Here is an 18,861-nt window from a genome sequence, read left to right as displayed (position 1 = left end):
TATTATATATATATGTATATATTGCCACCCTCTACTGATGACTTGCCATTCTCTAATAGTTAAATTACCATAAAATATCACTGATGTTGTAATACTTACTTTAACTGCTGTTGAAAACACAAAGTGCCATTGACTGTGATGCAGCACTTGTGCCTATAACTTGAATTATATCTAATTTCATAATGATAATATAATATTTTTATGTGAAGTTATGTCTGCTTTGTGTCTGAGGTGGTTTTGCAATAGCTTTATGGGTATTCAGCATCGCCAAATGAATGGGAAAACTCTTTCTGTCCTTTAGTAAGAGTCCTTTCCTGGTGTGTTTTGTGCGAGGTGAATTGCTCATAAGAAAAACCTATCATGGATGGTTAATTCTGAAAACACCTCTGGCTCAGCTGCTCCCTAAACAACCAGCAATTCTGGTTTAGTTTTTCACCCTGAATTTACCATTCTAAAGATTCACAAGCAATTAAAGCCTCTGAAAGAGTTTGTCTCTCACAGTCATCACTACCCTGTTTTCTTAGCACTTACCATTACTCATGTGCTGAGATCTCTTGCATGGAAAGTTCCCAGTGTTTGATATCTTCTGAAAATCCTTTAGCTGCTCCTGGATACAATTCAAAACCAGGCGGTATGGCAAAATCGCTTCAGAATTGTTTTTTTTTTTAATTATATTTTTTTGTTTTGAGGGTTTTTTTGTGTGTAAGGACATAGGCACAAATACAGAACCCATTTTAGAGCCTTGTGTATGGGAGGGGAACTGACAAACTATTTACAAAGTAGTCTTTACTGAACCAGAAGTGAAGGAAATGTTTCCCTGATACAGACAGTAAATGATCCCAAATTTTACTCCCCAGGGTTGAGAGAGAAGGAACCGACTGAAATGAGGCCTCCTTTATCTGAACCTCACAATTATCACCCTGTAATTGCCACTGAAAGAGAGATTCAGAGACTTTCCACAAATATCTTCTGTATGGTTTGGATAAATGGACAGAATGCAGTTCAGATTTTCCTGCTTACCAGTCTAGTGACCTGTGAGAAAGGAAATAGCACAAACTGCAGAGCTCTTTTGGTAAAAAATCAGCTTTAATCTCTCCTTACAACTCTGCCACCTCCCTTGGTTTGGGACTGGGGAGAAGTCAGTAATAAAAAATGATAGCAAAGGACTTTCTGTCAGGAGCTTCTTCCCTCTCTATTTGTTTGCAGGATAGATCTGGAAAGTTTAAAATTAAAGTTAACTTTTTTGAACAGTTTTAGGAAAGATGCAGGGCTTTTTGAAGCTGATCTTTCTGAGAATCCATTTGAGCACATTGGGATGTACTTCAGTGTAGGGTTTAAATCTTGAGACTGAAAATCTTGATGTTTCTGGAGGTTTCATTCTTCACAAGCAAGTTTTCCCTAACAGATGAGAGGAAAAATAGTTTTGAATAATTGAAAAAGACTGGTAAAGAGTGGCCTTGCTGCAGGGGAATTGCTTGGTAGTGCTTAAAAGAAAAGCAAATCAAACCAAGGAAAGCATCCCTGCTAATCCAACTAGTGAAATGTGTCCATGCATAGCACAAATATTAGGAAATAATCTATGGGGCCGTATATTCTAATTGTTAATTGTGATTTTTGGCTAGTCTAAGTATAAAAATATAGTAGCATGCATTATATGTGACTGAGAAAACCATCCAGTGCAACCAATCTGTGAAACAGTCGCCCAGATATCTCCACTGAAATAAATAATCATGAAAAACCAGGATATATCAGCAGTGCTCATCACCCCACACGTTTTGACTAGCTGAGATTATTATATTGTAGTAGAAATGAATGTATTTTAATGAGTCAACCTGAATATTAGCAGTGAGTTGGCTGTTCTCTCCATGAGCTTGTTTTGGGAGGTTAAACCTGCAAAACCATTGAGTAACTCGGGTGTTGTGTTTGCCAGCTCTTTAAACACTTGATGTGCTCCAGAGGTTTTTGGGTCTGTTGCTGCTTTCTTTCTCTGTTTTCGGTGGGAATCATTCCCAAGATCTATATCCCCTTGCCAACACGTGCTCGTAATTCCCATTGAAGGGAATGGGACTTTTCTGTACAAACAATAGATTTACATAACCTGTGAAGTTGTGAATAATCCCCTTGCTGTAAAAAGAAGTGAACAACCCAGAAAGTCAGTAATAATTCTTCAGTAGTAATTATTTCTATTAGTAATTCAGTGACACCGAGCTCTCAGCCAAACCTGTATAAGTAATCCTTTTCTCTTTCCTGCCTGCTGCTGAAAAGGGGTTCCAGGTAATGCTTTTATTTTGCTCTCTAGTCCATGTTTTCCTGTCATCTCTCATTTCCCCTAAAAAGCCATCTGTCATGTTCGGTGCCAAGTCCTGCACCTTATATGTATTCATTTTATTTCCGTTCTGTACAATAACTTGGGTATTTATTTACCTACCAGTATAAAATTAACTACATGGACCATTAAACTTGCTCATGGTCTACAAATAAGGCTTTTCAGTAATATTTACTAAAATCTAGAGATGAGCAATCTCTGCAGTCCCTACTGGACAGTTTCCACCTTGAAGGAGGACTGGTTTACCTTTGGTGGGACGGTCTCACCTGGCACCTCAAGGTGTACATGTTGCTAAATTATTTAATTTTTAGATTACCTATGTCCACATCAGTGCATACAAAGGGGCACTTACTGCTCCTAGGACACATGAAAATAATGGTAACAAATCCTTGTCAAGAAGCAGTTTTTTAAAACTACTGAGTTTTGTTGCCTTCTAAAGGAAATCAGACTTTAAATTTTCACAGGTGACTTTGGAAATCTTACCAAGAGTGAATGGGAAGAGCTCTTCTTTACTTTAAAGCTGGTTCTCTGCTCCGTGCTTGCCAACACCTTTAGGTCAAGTCCCCCAGAGCACGAGGTGCATTTCTGGTCACCCCCACGGGAAGGGACCTTTTCTTTGGTGGCCACAGCTGTAATTTGTTGTCAGAAACAGCGCTCAAAGTCACACTTGGATTTTCAAACCAGAAATAAATGTTGTAACTGACATTGGGATAAGTTACCAGGGACCTCAAAGAGTTGGTGGCAGTTTGCGTTAACCATCCCCTGTTCTGTTAATAACTTTAGAGACTCAGTAATAAAAGTAGGGAGTTAAATACATCATCAGATGAGGCAACGTGGGTAGCAGTGTCAATATTGACACCATGTCTGAAACCATGAAAAACAGATTTGTTTCACAAACTACTTCAAAATGCTTGTATTCTATGATCTTAGAACAAATATTTTTATATAGCTATATATATCTCTATATACAAGGATTCTATTTTCATATTGAAAATGAAGTGCCAATGTTGAGGTATTTATTTCCCTTGTGATAGATGGCTGGAACGCTCCTTCCTCACGTTCAAACTGACCCCATCCATAAGTGCATTCACCTCAAAATGTTACTCATGCTCCCATTCCCATCATACACAGCTGTACGTGCAGGTATTTGACCACTGTGTTGTGTATGTCGTTAGGCACTTTGCTGCACGTTAAATAGCAAATGAACGGTACCTTCAGCTTTCACACCTTTAAAATAAGCGCTTGGAAAATGTATTTTGGTGTCCTTCAGCGTTCCTGCTTTTGAATGCACGAGTTGTCATCTGGAAACTTAGTTGGGGAAAAAAACACATGAGTGCTTGTCATTTACACTGCAGTTCCACTGCTCTGAATCAATGCAGAGTTCATCTGTCGGAGCGAATTTGTGTATAAATGGTGTAGGTGGCCTGGGAGATGGCAAAGCTGAGTGTAAATTGTCAAGTTTTATTGACCGTGTGTGGTCACTTTGTTCTTTTGTAGGGTAACGTGAAGATGTAAATGTACTCTGCTAAGGATCAGTATCAACCTCTACCTGTTTATCTGTGCAGTATTTAAGTAGGAATTATCTTATCAAGCAGTTGTATAATGTGAGATTGTTCTACTTCTTCTCCCAGTCTTTCACGAGGGATTAGCAGACAGTGAGTGCTATAAAAATTATTCTAGATTCAAGCAGCAGAGAAATCTTCACCTCCAGTCAGTCCCTAACTAATAGCATTTCTGGGATTGCCTTTGTTCTCATTGAAGCTCTGAATGGTGAAGAGCATAAAAAGGTTTTTATGAATATTTATATGGATATTTACATGGACATTCATATGGATAGTTCAATTGTCCTAAGAGAATTGGACTCGGTTCCCTACGGTTTGGACCTCTTGGTTCAGATCAGGTGAGGCTTTTCAGTGCTAGGTGTGGTAGTCTCTGATGAGACATCTTCACGCTACCTTTCAGAGATGTTTTTTAAGAGTGGCATTAGTTACTGACAGGGTTCTTCATTTGCTGTTCAAAGTAATAGAGAAATGTACGCAAGATGACTTCAGCTAGGATCTGACATTACTGTTCCAGCTGCTGGCTGCAGTGTAATCTAAAGAAGCTACACTTAAAGATTTCCTTGCTGTATGGAAAACATCAGAACCTCTGCTTGTCTCTCAGCTGGGAAGGTGCTCTGTGACTGTAATGTACCTCTTTCTGCCTGCCTTGAGAAGGTTTGGGGTTTTCTGCTGGTGCACGTGTAGGCTGGCAGTCACAGTTTGGGTGCTGATGCTTCGCAGCTGAGTGAGGTGCCATAGAGATTTGCTTTCTGGTCCTAAAGACGTCCTGGCCAGTGGGTTTCTTTTTCTCCAGAAGCCTTTCCTACAACGTGCAGGTAGAAGCAGCGTGCACAGCAAACAGCGCGCCAGTCCCATGTTTCTGCAATAATTCTGCTGTACTCACTGTTTGGTTTTGTAGCTGCTGCGTGGGGTGAGAGAAGCAGCAAAATGACAGCGGAAAACCAGTGAACATTGATACTATTTATTATAGGCTCCTCTTTTCTCCCCTCTCTACTGGGAAAACCAATGGTCAGGATCACAGGTACACCATATTCCAGTTTTCAGCACTGCAGAGTTGTTCCTGGTTTCTGTGTTTAAAGAGAGAAGAGTACGTATTGTGTTTGCTTCAGTGAAAAAAGGAATTAAAATCAACGGTTTGCAAGCAGTTTTTGAGGAGTCACTTTTGTATAGGTGTTTATAAGGAACTTCTTGCATTTATCAGTGTGCTCCTAGTGTACCTAATAATAAATGAGCAGGAATTATGAAGGTATCAAAGGAATTAAGGAATTTGAATTATAATTCAAAGTCATAAACTTGTAGGTAAGAAGAAAGTTGGTTAGCAGCTTTTAATATCATTAACTCGTTACCCAAATCAGGTATTAGCTGTATTTGAATAACTATAATTTTTAGCCATAAAAGGATATGCGTAGTCATGGGCACGTGCAGTTCCTTTAACTTTATAACCCTGTTCATTCTCCCAAGGCTTTGCTCGCACAGGGAGAGAGCTGGTCATGGTTTTGCCATCTTTCTTCAGAGATCCTAAGCACTGGAATTCGATCACTTTTAAGCTGTACTTACAAAAAACCCCAAATCCCAGCAACGATGAAAAACCCCCACAAAAAGCCAACCAACCAAAAAGTCCAGCAAGACCCTCCAAAACCCCGCCTGGTCTTTATTTGGTGATATTCTAGGAGGGCAGTGTGACCGTTTCAAAAAGGATGTTGTACAAAAGCTGTTCTTTATGATCGAAGGGGGAATTTAATGAAAATATACCTCGGATTTTGATGAAGCTCATTTATTTCTTTTCCCCAGCAGATTTTAACTGGACCTGGGCTATATTAGTCTCTCTCTTATTCTTCATTTCCTGGAAGGCACGAGGGCAGGTTTTTATTCTCTGCATCACTGAGTGCTTTCAGAACGGCCATTCCCCATGGAGAATCTGCACCTTTTGGTTTTTGTTCATGCATTTCTGTAATTTTACTTGATTGGGTTTTATTCCATTTGAGTAGCACACAGTGATAAGAGGCTTCTGTGGCCCTGGGGGATACCTGATACCTCCTGATCAGTGAATTTGTAGCCGAAATTGCTCATCCACTGTGAAGGTGGGGAACAAATACGGGCAAAGATTTTTTCACTCTAGATCATCTCTCTCCATATGTATTTAATGTGATAAACATTATGACCACTGGGGAACATTTTCTGTTGATAATTTAGAAACTTCTAAATAAAAAAATTAGGGTTGTAATTTTTTTTTTAATTAGAAAGTGAGCATTTGAATCATGCTTAGTGATACTGTTGTAATATGACGGGCTAGAGGCTACATCAGAGTGGTCTCTGGTTTAATTTGCACCTGTTTATGAAGGAATATGAAATGTGAGCCTTGGGTATTTTCCTTCATGCCTTGAATTTCCTTTTTAACTAATTATTATTATATATATATCTAAATTAGTGTGTATGTATACTTTGTTCTGATAAGAATTTGTTTAACACAGTCCATATTCCCTCCCTGGGAAAAGACTCATCGTGTTAACTGTCCGGTGTAAAGTAGCCATGTTTCTTTTTAGATCTGGACTTGGATTTTCTGTTGTAAAGATTTTATATTGCATAAAATCTAGATTTACGATGCTGAATTGACGTATTTCCAGTACCCCCTTTTGGCCCCATCTAGCACAGCAGGGAGTTTTAATAAACTTGATCATGTTTCAGTGGTGCAGGCATCCGAGAGACTTCTTTACCAGACAGGAATTTCTCACCATCTGGTTTTCTTCTGTAATTTTTTTCCATATTTTACAGTTTACTTCACTGGCTTCTAAGCGTAGGGGCAGTAACTGAAGTGTCTCAGAACACAGTTTATAGTGGCAGTATAATTTGCACTATAATATGTACAAATCGTTTGATTGGCAATGTGACATCAGTCTATAAATTAGGGAAAATGGAAGAATAAAGCTCAGAAAATGGTGTATATTTGAATAACTGAAAAAATACTTCTTGAATCTGGTTCAAAATACACACCATACAAACAAATCATTGCCTGTTGTTCTTAGGAAAGACACACAGTGATTATTTTACATCAAAGTCGTAATTCAACAGCAGAGATGGGATTCGAAGTACTTCATCATGGAAAGGGAATATGAAAGAGCTGACCTGTTGCTTTATGTGGGATCTTAGTTTGCCACAGTGCCTACTGGGTTAAATCATCTGGATTTCATTGGATCTACACATAAAGTCTGTTTTTAAATGAACTGTTCCTCTTAAGGGTCAGATTACAGGTTTCTTTTCATGCCCACGTGAATATATATATTATATATATAAATATATATTGTATATATAAAATCAATAAGCAATGCTCCTGCAAATTACTAGAAATAATTGCATCGTTTTGGTAAATAAAACTTATTTGTGTGTTTCTTTGTATGTCAACAGCTGGACATAATCTGAAGTCTATGCAATGTATAATTTATCAAACGTATCTAGCTGAGGTCTCTTAATTCAATTGGGCTATTCAGAACAGTGGAACATGAGCTGTGGCTGATACTCATGCATTTGCACGGTGATGGTTTGCTTCCATCCACGCGTCGATCAGTAACTTGTTTCTGTTGGTGTAAGAGTGAATGGGCAGGGGTACCTGGGATTCTTTACAAACCATTGAAAAAGAGAAGTTAGGGCCTACTGAGGCATGTGGGAACAGGAATGATTACCTCAAGTATTTAGATTAATCAGGTAAGCCTTTAAAGTATATCAGTAAAAATTGCTGCAGGGAAGATGGAAGTACCTTAAGAATACAGCATGAAAACGCTAAGAATATTGTGTATCGAGGTCACCCCTTGTAAAACAGCCTTTTGCATTAACCCATGGATTAAGCTAGCATGCTAAACAAAGGTTTTGGATCATTTTTTCCATCGACAGAGGTATCTGTTTCAAAGCTGAATGCCGGTGTCGGTGGGGCAGAGGAGGGTTGGCGGGCGCTGTGTTAGTTTGGAATGGGTGACGGACAGCCTTCTCTTATTCACAGTTCTCTGTTTCAGACCACCAGTTAGTAGGGCACTGCCACAGCCGGAGAAGCTGCAGACAAACAACGTTGGGAAGAAAAAGAGGCCGATAGAGGTAAGGAAACGTTCATCTCCTCTTCTCTCTTTGTAGAGTTTTATTTCTTTTTTTGGTAGACACACAAATTCTGTCGTTTTCCAGTTTATCAAAGGTGCACGCATTGAATAGTGAGTAAATAGGCAGCAAAAAAAAGTCAAGAGGATTCATTTTTGTAAACCCAAAAAAGCCTGACATTACTACTTCTTGCAAACGAAATGGGGCACAACCTAATTCTTAGTAACGATAAAACCTTTTGAATGCGTCGTGCAGAGGGCAGTATGTGCTGTTTAGATCACTGGGCTGTTAATGAGTGTTATCACTAATTAAGCGTCTTTTACTGCAATTTTAAAAAAAATTATTCTAGAACTTTGTTTAAAATTCATCATCGTTAGCAGTTTTAAACATAAAATAATTGTATAAAGATCTACTCGTGATGCCTTTAGCTCAGGTGGCTGTTTGGGTTATTTTCATTACATGGCCAATGCAAATAAATACCCTCACTCTTGATTAATGTGAACTGGAAATCTCGTCTAACCTGGAAAAATGCACTTCTTCCTATCAACTGAAGTATTTTCTGTGATGTTAAACAATGTGTGGTGTAGCATAGCAGCCTCTTGTCAGCAGTGTTCTGGGAGTGTCAGGCTGTAATTCAGCTTTCTCAATTGCCTGCCGGAATGAAATTGTGGGCCGATATTTGTCATTCTTTGGTTCTTATTGTGTATTTAAAGAGCTGTGTTCTTCTGGCTCACAGTGATTTATTTCTTTATGTGCGTATCTCTTTCTGTGTATATATGTGTGTGTATGCGCATAAATAACAGACTGTGGGATGCCAGGACTGTACGATACGAATGCACAGCGATGTGAGCTGAGGGGGAAGGCAGGATCTCAGTTTCTCTTGGTTTGAGACATCATTAAACTCCTTTACTGCATAAGGACATATTTGAAAAATAAAATCCTGGAAAAGATTGTAAATTCAGCATTGCGTTAAGGTTTAGAGTATCTAATAGATGTAAATATCCCTTTTAGGACCTAATTTTGGAGCTGGTGTTTGGGTACCGAGGCAAGGACTGCCGAAACAACGTGCACTATTTGAACGATGGTGCTGATGTCATCTATCACACCGCCTCCATCGGGATCTTGTACAACGTGGCCACAGGTAGGAGAAAACCCGCTTGAGGAAAGTGGCTTCTTCACATCCGTGGGATCTCAGTTCATGAAGGACCCGATATGCTTTAAATCTCATAAAAGCATGTGGGAAAGTTGTCATTTGTTGCTGAAAATGCAGTCTGTAGAGCTGGTTTGTAATAGCTGCATGAGCAAACTAAACGTCTTGAAATGTTTCTGGTAAAACTCAGTGTTGAAGGAAGTAAAGATTTGATTGTTTTGGCATTGGCTTTCTGAAATTTCCTTGTTAGAATGGTCACAGAAACTCAAACAGCTGACCAGTGGGGTCATAATGGTTGCTTAACATTGCTTCTAAGACTAAGTTAGTGACTTTTTTATTTGGGTTACTTTTCAGTCCTCCGTATCACATATTCGTTCTCAGTAACCAGTTTAGTTCAGATAACTCAGACCTTTTAAACAGTGACACAATGCCATTTGTTTCTGTGATATTTAAGCAACTCAGTGTAGAAAACCTTAGGGAATAGTTCAGTTACTGAGTGCTATGTGTTAAATAAAGATAAAAAAACCTCACCATAAGGCTGTTTTCTAACGACTTCTGTAAGATTTCCAAACATTGACCATGAATGTTTTCACTAAATTTGGACTACTTTTTTTTCAGGCTCTCAGTCCTTTTACCAGGAACACAACGACGATATTCTGTGCCTCACTGTAAATCAGCACCCCAAGTTTACCAACATAGTGGCAACTGGCCAAGTAGGTATGTTTGTACTTTTGTCACACAGAAACTAACGTAAAAGCATGCAACTAGGGCTTGTGAGCTCATGATAAACCACGGAAGTACTGGGTTATGCTATCTCCGTTCGTATGAGTGTTACTCAGTTACCTGTCCTCTTTATGTGTCTCTTCGAGTGCAGTTTAATAAAGCTGAACAAAAACCATTGAGGCATGAAAGCAGATTAAGTTTATCTTTTGCTTGGAGTGATACCAAAAATGCTTTTTTAGAAGTCTTAAGCCCCATGAAATCAGTCTGGTTTTATTTAACTAGCAGCTCGCTTAGCCCTTCCAAAGAGTTGTAGCCCTTCCAAAGCAGCTTAATTGAGTTACCCTTAATTTCTGTAGGAACTAAACCCAGAATTCTTAAAACAGAGGTCACTTGATGTAGGTTTAATCTCATCAGGCAGATTTATAATGCCTACTTGGTGTTTTGATAATACTTGGATTTATTATTCTAGGCTGAACCAAAGCCCTAATTACAGATAAAATTCAGATTTAGGGGGAAACGATGTTTCATATTAACATTAAAATTGATCTGTGAACTAACCAGGTTTAAAAAAAAAATAAATTGAAAGCCACATCGTTTTCCTTAGTGCATAGAATTTAAAAAACCCTTCATTTGATTTAGCCACCATAGCTTCTTTATTATTTTATTCTGTAGGTTTGTTTTTGATGTTTTATGTAATGATGACCAGTTTGCCAGAGTTGATCCCCTGCTTCCCTCCATCTTTTAGATTTTTAGGTGCATATCTTACTCAAATCGACTCACAGGTGGTAGGAACTGCTTAGCTAAAATAGCTTCATTTCTTGGCAAGTTCCTTGCCTCACATCAGTTTAAACAAGTCATAGGTGGAAGTTATTTAAGTGGAACAAAATGATCAGCAGATTTTTTGCCTGTGGTTGGATTGCAAAGGACATGTGCAGGAATTACAAACCTTTCCCTGTCTTTAGGAATTTGCTTTTTCAGTGTATCTCTCAATCTGACCCCATTTGCTTTTCCATACGATAGAATATACAGGAGGGATGTAGGCATAACGTGAAAATCTGTTCTGTGCATGGATTTTCTTCAGTATTTGTCTTACCCAAGGAGAAATGCAGGACCTTTAATGCTTTTTTATTTCATAATCATTTCTACACCGACTAGCAGCAGAACAGTTGTAACCGTTCTGTGATGTGGATTAAGGCGTACAGATCAGAAGCAGATGACACTGAAAAATTAAACCACGAAACATCTTTAAGGACAGAATTAAATCTGAGAAGTAGGCTGGAAGCAAAGTATCTTCAAACACCACTTATTTTTAGATGCTGAACAGATGTTAAGGAGTGCTTACTCCATCAAGAACATAACTGAACTGCTGCTGCTTTCCCTACCGATGCGGCTGGCACAAACACAGCCTCACCATCAGGGTTTAAAGCTTCAGAGGATTTACAGAACATTGTTTCAAGTGTTTCTAAGCTGTAATGCTTTTATGCAGCGCCTTGGTGATACTTCCCAGTACCTGAACCTTCATAATCCTGATTTCTCAATGGCTCTATGAAGGAACGTTGGGTGTATTTGCCTCTTCTCAAGATCAGACTCAAACCTTAATTGTCGGAATAGCAATACTTTCCCATTTAATTTGCTAAAATATCAGTAACGTGTAACTTTTTAAAATAAACATTTTTTACTTAGCTTGGCAGAGAGAGACCAAACATACACCAAACCTAGATTTTTGTGTTGTAACTCAAAATGCAAATCAAAATATATCCATTTTAAGGACTTTTCTTTCTGGTGTGACCGCCTTTCATGGGTAGTTGTTCATCTTTAACACTAAGAGCAGTATTGGTGCTGCTGCAGTGCAGAGAGATGACATCGAGGTGTGTGTTAAGAAATTACACTAAATATGGCATATATTTTCTTTAGCACTTCTCTTGTGTCTGGTCTAATTATCTTTCTGCTGCTTTTCCATTACAGGAGACTCAGCAGATATGTCAGGTAAGGGAAATCAAATTTTAACATCTTCAGGTGTAGTTAGCCTGTCTAGGAGCTGTCTACAGCCTTGTAGAGCAAGAAGTGACGTGCGTTCATTTTCAATCTATTAAGACCGTGTATCAGTCATATTGCTGTCAGCACTGAACATAAACCATAACAGCTCAGCAAATTATAAATATGGCAACAATTAAGATGTTAGAACACACTTAAAAACGATTTTTGTTGTAACATACTCCCTTCCTGCTGCCTGGTGATTAGTGAGTTCTAATACATCCCGCTGCTGTACCTGTGTACCCGTGCAGGCTCTGTAGACGTTGGGGCTGGCAATTAACACTTGTTTGAAACACTGAATTATCACTTGAAATACGCATTTCTAAAGCCGATACCATTGAGGAGGCCTAGGTGACTGAGTGAAAAAACCAATCACCTTTCACATCTGTGTCTGGTCGTCGTGCGGTTATTTCCACTGATCCAAAATGCTTGTCGCGATATCAGTTTATTGTTTTCTGGGTCATTTTGGGTCTTCCACTGCTTGATAGTCTTGACTGAACTGAATTTTATTAATATGTTGGTTTTTGAACTGTGATCTTAAATATTCATTGCCATCCTGTGTGAATGAGTTCACCATTGAGCAGCCGTAATTGTCTTGTGCCACATCTGCAGAGATGCATAAACGTGTGTTCGTGTGTGGATCTGCAGCTTGTTCTGATGGCATTTTTAATGTGTGCTGACTTCTTTTAAGTATGCCAAATTGTGCTTGCTCTACGGATGGGAGGAAGAACATAGGTACTTTTCCCAGACTTCTAGACTGTTTAGCAGAAGCAGTGATGATATGGTTGTTTATATGAAAACCTGTAGACTTTCCCTCTCACTCGCCTTCTTCCTCCTGCAACGTCACTTTGAGCTTGTGTACGTTACTGAATTCTGCTGTCACTGCCTGAAACCAGAGTTCCTTCTTTCTGGAACCATGGGTCTGCAATCACAGAATCACAGAATCACAGAATGGCTCGGTTGGAAAAGCCCTCTGAGATCATCACGTCCAACCGCTCCTGTCTACCCACTAAACCATATCCCTAAGTACCTCGTCTACCCGCTCTTTAAATACATCCAGGGATGTCAGGCCAGCTGCTGCTTGGCCTTCATTAGAGAGCTGCATAGTTTTACTTAGAAATTTATTGAAGGCTATTTGGCGTGTTTCTTACCGACACCTTCTGCTTTGCCAGTTCCAGTTTTCTGTGGCCATGTTTGCAATGCGCTGGAATGGCAAATTATGTTTCGTAATGACTTAGTATGGGTTTGCTAAGGTGTCTTTTGTGCCACCAGTCCATGGTAGCTCTATCTGACTTCTCCCAGGAGGTGACTCCTTAGAAAACCTCTTGTGAGAGCAGATGTTGAGCAGATGTTGAGCTCCACAGGCAGGACGCAAGCTCAGGACAGAGAATTTCAGAGCACCGTCAAACAGGAGACTCGAGAGTCCGCGTTCTCAGTCCTGCAAATCTTCCCCTGAAATACATTGTCCATTCTTATTTATGAATTCTGGATTAAATTCTCTGTCTGCCACCCAAAAGAAAAGTTTGAGGGACTGATTCAGCTGGTGAGGAACACAAAGTGTGGAGCTGAAATCGAATTTGGTTTGTGCGAATCTGGGTCTGTGACAGCAACCGGTAACCTCCGGATCAGAAATAAAGAAGTTTGAGACAGGACCTTACTGGCCTGGAGATGCCCTGGATGCTCTTCAGAGGTTGCAAACTATGCAGAGATTGCAGGAGCTATGGAGAAAGCGTTGTACATGGAAGAAGACAGCTGTCATCGTGACGGGAATAGTCAGTAGCATGGAAAGACGGTTCTTGCAGCCTAAACTATAAATCCTGAATTAAGCACCCTAGTTCTTCTCCATCAGTGAGCAAGCTGCTGATCCAGCCGACGTTCTCCTAAGGGCATGCATTTCAGACAGATGGCCGTTTTGTAGAAAAGGAGATTTTGGCCTTGCACTGTAAACTGACTGCTCTGTAGCCATTAATTGTCCAAATGCCCCATGTAGAAGTGACGTTCTTGATGATCTGCTGAATATTTCTGAAGGTTGCTGAGTTTGCACGCTGAGCTGAGTTTTCCTGGGAGGAAATGGGAGAAGATCTCTTGCTTTCAGAGCTGCTGCTCTGCTTCACAAGTCCAGCCATGGATTAAGCAGTTTTCATCCACAGTCGTGTAATGAGACCAGCGTCTTAGTCCTACTTCATGATCCCATTTGCCGTAAATCGGTTTCCAAAGAGAGGCCAAAATCTCCTTTCTTCTCTGTTATTTTTTTTCCTGTCTGACCAGAACATTTTTGCCTTCTTAAAAAACACTTGACTGCTTCACTGAGAAAATACTGAGCCATCTTCAAAACGTCTCCTAATGCCCTGTTTCTGTATCCGTGCAGCTACAGCTCCCTCCATTCACGTGTGGGATGCGATGAACAAGCAGACGCTGTCGGTCCTGCGGTGCTACCATTCCAAGGGCGTTTGCTCCGTCAGCTTCAGTGCCACTGGCAAACTGCTGCTCTCCGTGGGGCTGGATCCCGAGCACACCATTACCATCTGGAAGTGGCAGGAAGGTAGGAAAGCCGTGGTTTTTCTAGGATGTGTTTCTATTTTTTCATTATTTTTAACATATATATTTTTTATTATTTATTACTTTTTATTTGCTCATATTTTCAGAGGTACGTTGGCTTGAGTTAAGAGCAAGTGTAGCATTAAAATATCAGCAGATTGAAAATTATTACAGTAAATGCGGTGCAGCATGCACTGCACAAGAAGAGGTAAAATAAATCCACTTATACATTCTAGGAAGTGCTAAATGAGTCTTCTTTGGAGCTGCTGTGTAAAGATCAAGATAGTTCATTGATTTCCAGCTGGAATAATTGAAGAAAATTGTAGTCTTCACTCATTTGTTTTCATTTCAGTCGTTTCTGTGCTGCTTGGTAAAAACTCTTCATGAAATCGTTTTTGCTCCCAGAGGAGAGTTTCTGTTCTCCTCAGTTCTTATTCTCCTCTAAAGTCTGATTACTCCCTAGGTTGTTCTACTCTTAAAATTATCCCCCCAAAACTGCAGATTGCAGAACTGTGATACCAGTACAGCTCCTCTGTGCAGCCACGTGATGGGTGTCTTACTGTATTACACGTTTTCAATCCAAGCTCAGGATTTAGGGTAAAGCAACGTGGTCGTCTCCTTTCCTCCTCCTCTTTCTGTCTGGCACAGCCATGCCAAATTGCAGAATCATCAAATGGTTTAGGTTGGAAAAGACCTTGGAGATCATCGAGTCCAACCACAAACCTCACACTGACCAGTCCACCACTAAACCATGTCCCTAAGTGCCACATCTACACCTCTTCTAAATGCCAGGGATGGGGACTCCACCACTTCCCTGGGCAGCCCCTTCCAGTGCTTGACAACCCTTTCAGTGAATATAGTTTTCCTAAAATCCAATCTAAGCCTCCCCTGGTACAAGTTGAGGCCATTTCTTCTTGTCCAGACCTGATGCTCTCTCTCTGGAGATGTCCATTGATCAACCAGAGTCTCTGAGAAGTTTGAGAATAAGCTCTCAAGTTAATAAAAAGTGATCCTGCACAGCTCGTCTGCTAGGTCCTGTGGGCCTGGGCACAATGTCAGATGTATATACATATATATATATACACACATATAATGTATATATACCCACTTTGCTACTGGGTCTTACTAAATGATTTTTTGAACCTGCATCTTAATTTAGTTTTAATTGAGGAGCAGTTTGTGCTTTTCTTCCTCACCTGTGTGATCTTGGATGATTCATCATTCTCCATACTTTTTATTTATTATTATTTTTTAACCACAGATGCGTATTTATACTCAGTGAATTCAAAATGTCCCTTTCTCTTTCGGCCAGGTGCCAAAATTGCCAGCCGAGCTGGTCACAACCAGCGTATATTTGTAGCAGAGTTCAGACCAGATTCGGACACCCAGTTTGTTTCTGTGGGAGTCAAGCACGTGCGGTTCTGGACCCTGGCTGGAAGAGCTCTTCTCAGTAAAAAAGGGCTGCTCAGCTCCATAGAAGATGCCCGGATGCAGACGATGCTGTCTGTAGCTTTTGGAGCGGTACGTGCCTTAACAAACTATTCCAAAATGCATACAAGCAAAAATGTTTTGACTCTTCTGCCTTTATTCAGTTCAATGAGACTTTTCTAACCTGCTAAGGAGTACGTCTGTTGTTTTATTTAACTCAGTTTAGTGTTTCTGATACTTGCCTGCTCGTTAGGACTAATGCCAGCTTGCTTTAGAACAGAACAGAAAAAAGATTATGGGTTTGTATGTGTTCCAAGGCAGCAAACTGGACTGATAATACACTGCTTGGTATTTAATCCAGGCAAAACGAAGCTGACTCTAGACTCAAACAGGATGGGGCTGATGCAATGCCCACCTAGGGGTGTTTGTATTATAACCTGTACTCATGGCTGCTGATGGGTGACCTGAGAGCAGCTGTGCTGGGCAGTCGTTAGCAGCAATGCTGTTAAGCAGTAGAGATCTTCCAAATGATGGCTTAGAGGTGCACGGCCCGGACGTTGTCTGGATTTGGGAAACCTCTCTGCACTTGCAGGTTCTTGGTGTGAAAACCAGGCTATGTGCTGAGTGTCCTGGGGCATGGTTGGGGTTGGTCAAGGATGCAGAGATGCAGGGGTTGCCCTGCAGGTTCCTATTGCCTCTTCCACAATTTCGTCTTCTACAGCACAAATAAAATCAACCTAGCCTAAATGCAGATGGTCAGGATCTTTATTTCTGAGTGTTTTTCTTCCTGCCTTACTCGGACTCGGATGATGAGTTTGTTTTTCCCCTTTTCAGAATAACTTGACGTTTACAGGTACTATCAGTGGAGATGTTTGTGTCTGGAAAGATCACGTCTTGATACGAATTGTGGCCAAAGCTCACAACGGGCCTGTTTTCACAATGTACACCACGTTAAGAGATGGTTTGATCGTCACAGGAGGCAAAGAGAGGCCGTGAGTCGACTTATTTTCTGTTTGATGAATCAGACTCTAAGTGCTGTACAAGTAGTTCTTCATCATTCTAACTTCTAGATAACCCTAAAGGACACATGCAAGCTTCTTCAGGCTTTTTATGATGGCTGTACATTATTCTAATTAAAATAATGGGCAAGAGTAAAATAAATTATGTTAATAGATTATCCATTATCAATATCCAATAGATATTCCATTATCAGTTATACTGCATTACAGCAGTCAGGTAATGTTTCTCCAAGTACAAATACATGAATTATCAAAGGGATGATGCAGTTCTCCCTCCTTAAGCTGAAAAGGGCTATTATAATATGTTATAATAACTATTATGAATATAACAATAACTATTATAATCAACTAGAGCCTTGAAATCACCTTTCCATGATACTAAATGGTTCAGGGGTATTTATCACAGCAGTATTATTTCGAGAGAAGACAAACACATTTAGTTTGAAATACAGCTTTAAGCGTTAAAAAGTTACCTGGTCCTTGGTGGGTTACTTCTGAAGCTGAACTGAGTTGTTAATCCAAGTAATTTGCACAATTAAATAAATGAACGGTAAATACAACAGCAAAATGCACAGCTTCGTTTAAAGGAAGGGTCTGTTTAGTTATGAAGGCAAACTGTCTTCTCTCAGATCCAAGGTGTACAGCAACATCCCTTGTTTCTGGGGTGTAAGCAAAATATCTCTTCAAGCATTTCATTTGTTTTTAGTTATCTTGCTAATGATAAAATAAAAAGAGCGCTTCAGCTGTGATACAGCCCATCAGATGGCGTGATAGTGCCCCTTTCTGCAGGACATGGGCCACTTACTGCCTTTTCCTTAAATAGTCCTTAAAGACCTTGGTTGGTATTCAGACCCAGCTGAAAATGTGTTTATTCCTGTGCTGAAATATTTTCTTCTGATATTTATAAAACATCGCTGTGGTTTTATTTGGAGAATGTTCTACTGCTTAGCTTCAGAGCCTCTTAGTAATCAGTGTTTGACCTGAGAGAAACAGTAATGAATAACAGTAAGAAACAGTAATTCATCTCCTTTGGAGCGTTGAAAGTATAGCAGACAAATCCTGCTTTTAGGAAAATTGTGTGTTTACTTCTGCGTTGGTATTTCTAATTGCAGTTCACTTCTGATAAAATCTTGTGAGTATGATGACCACTCATACGTGAAACAGTACTACTGGGAAGCAAGGAATATTGCATTGCAAGGACTAGCAATGTATTTTATATATGTATACATAATATATTATATAGATATGTATTTTATATATATGTATTATATACACACACACACACACATATATATATATATAAAATGTATTATATATATTATACATATAATATAGATAGGTAATTTACTTGTCTTTTTTGTGCCTCCATTGCACTCGTGGTTGTTCCCGGTTTCTCCGCAGCTCCAAGGAAGGAGGAGCAGTGAAGCTGTGGGACCAAGAGCTGAAGCGCTGCCGTGCCTTCCGCCTGGAGACGGGACAGATGACGGACTGCGTGCGCTCCGTTTGCAGGGGCAAGGTAAAGAGAGCATCGTGTCTTCAGCGTAGAGCTCACAAGTTGTGGGTTGACCTGTGTGTTAAATACATGATAAACTGTTTGCTTCCTCTTTCTCTTATAATTAGTATTTGAAATTAAAAGCTAGAAGGTGTCTACATCCGAGGAAGAAAAACCTGCTTTGGGAGATCTTAGCTGTACTTAGGAGGATATTGTGTGCATATTTTTATTGGAGACTGAGTAAAGATTTCTATTTCCTGTTCTTTTCACACTTCCAATATCTGACTTAAAAGCAATAACTGGCGTCATGATTTGTATAAAGCTTTGTACTGTAATAAATCATGCATGAGTATAAAAAATAAATAATCTTGGGTTATTTGGTTGCTTGATTTCAGCAAACCCTCTTGGCAGGATGGTAGCTTTGGATTATAGCTTTATACTGTTCATCACGAGGATTTAATATATTAAATATATGCATATATTAATGTAATATATTAAATTTATTAATA

The 18,861-nt window shown here is 39.7% G+C and overlaps 1 protein-coding gene across 1 annotated transcript; it reads left to right on the top strand.

The window, feature by feature from the left end:
- Positions 1-4,087: 4,087 nt before the first annotated feature.
- Positions 4,088-18,376, top strand: LOC104538804 (echinoderm microtubule-associated protein-like 5; the record flags this gene model as incomplete). The annotated part of the gene is made up of 9 exons (XM_010182136.1): positions 4,088-4,226; positions 7,893-7,971; positions 8,980-9,109; positions 9,737-9,835; positions 11,807-11,827; positions 14,244-14,417; positions 15,726-15,934; positions 16,676-16,833; positions 18,262-18,376. Coding segments are annotated over 9 exons (1,124 nt in total), but the record flags the coding sequence as incomplete, so codon positions are not given.
- Between the last annotated feature and the right edge of the window lie 485 nt (positions 18,377-18,861).

The sequence above is a fragment of the Mesitornis unicolor genome, unplaced genomic scaffold, assembly GCF_000695765.1.
Source record: "Mesitornis unicolor isolate BGI_N332 unplaced genomic scaffold, ASM69576v1 scaffold47803, whole genome shotgun sequence".
In the NCBI taxonomy this organism is placed as follows: domain Eukaryota; kingdom Metazoa; phylum Chordata; class Aves; order Mesitornithiformes; family Mesitornithidae; genus Mesitornis; species Mesitornis unicolor.
Note: the sequence above shows the minus strand (reverse complement) of the source record. Positions and strands in the feature narration are given on the sequence as shown.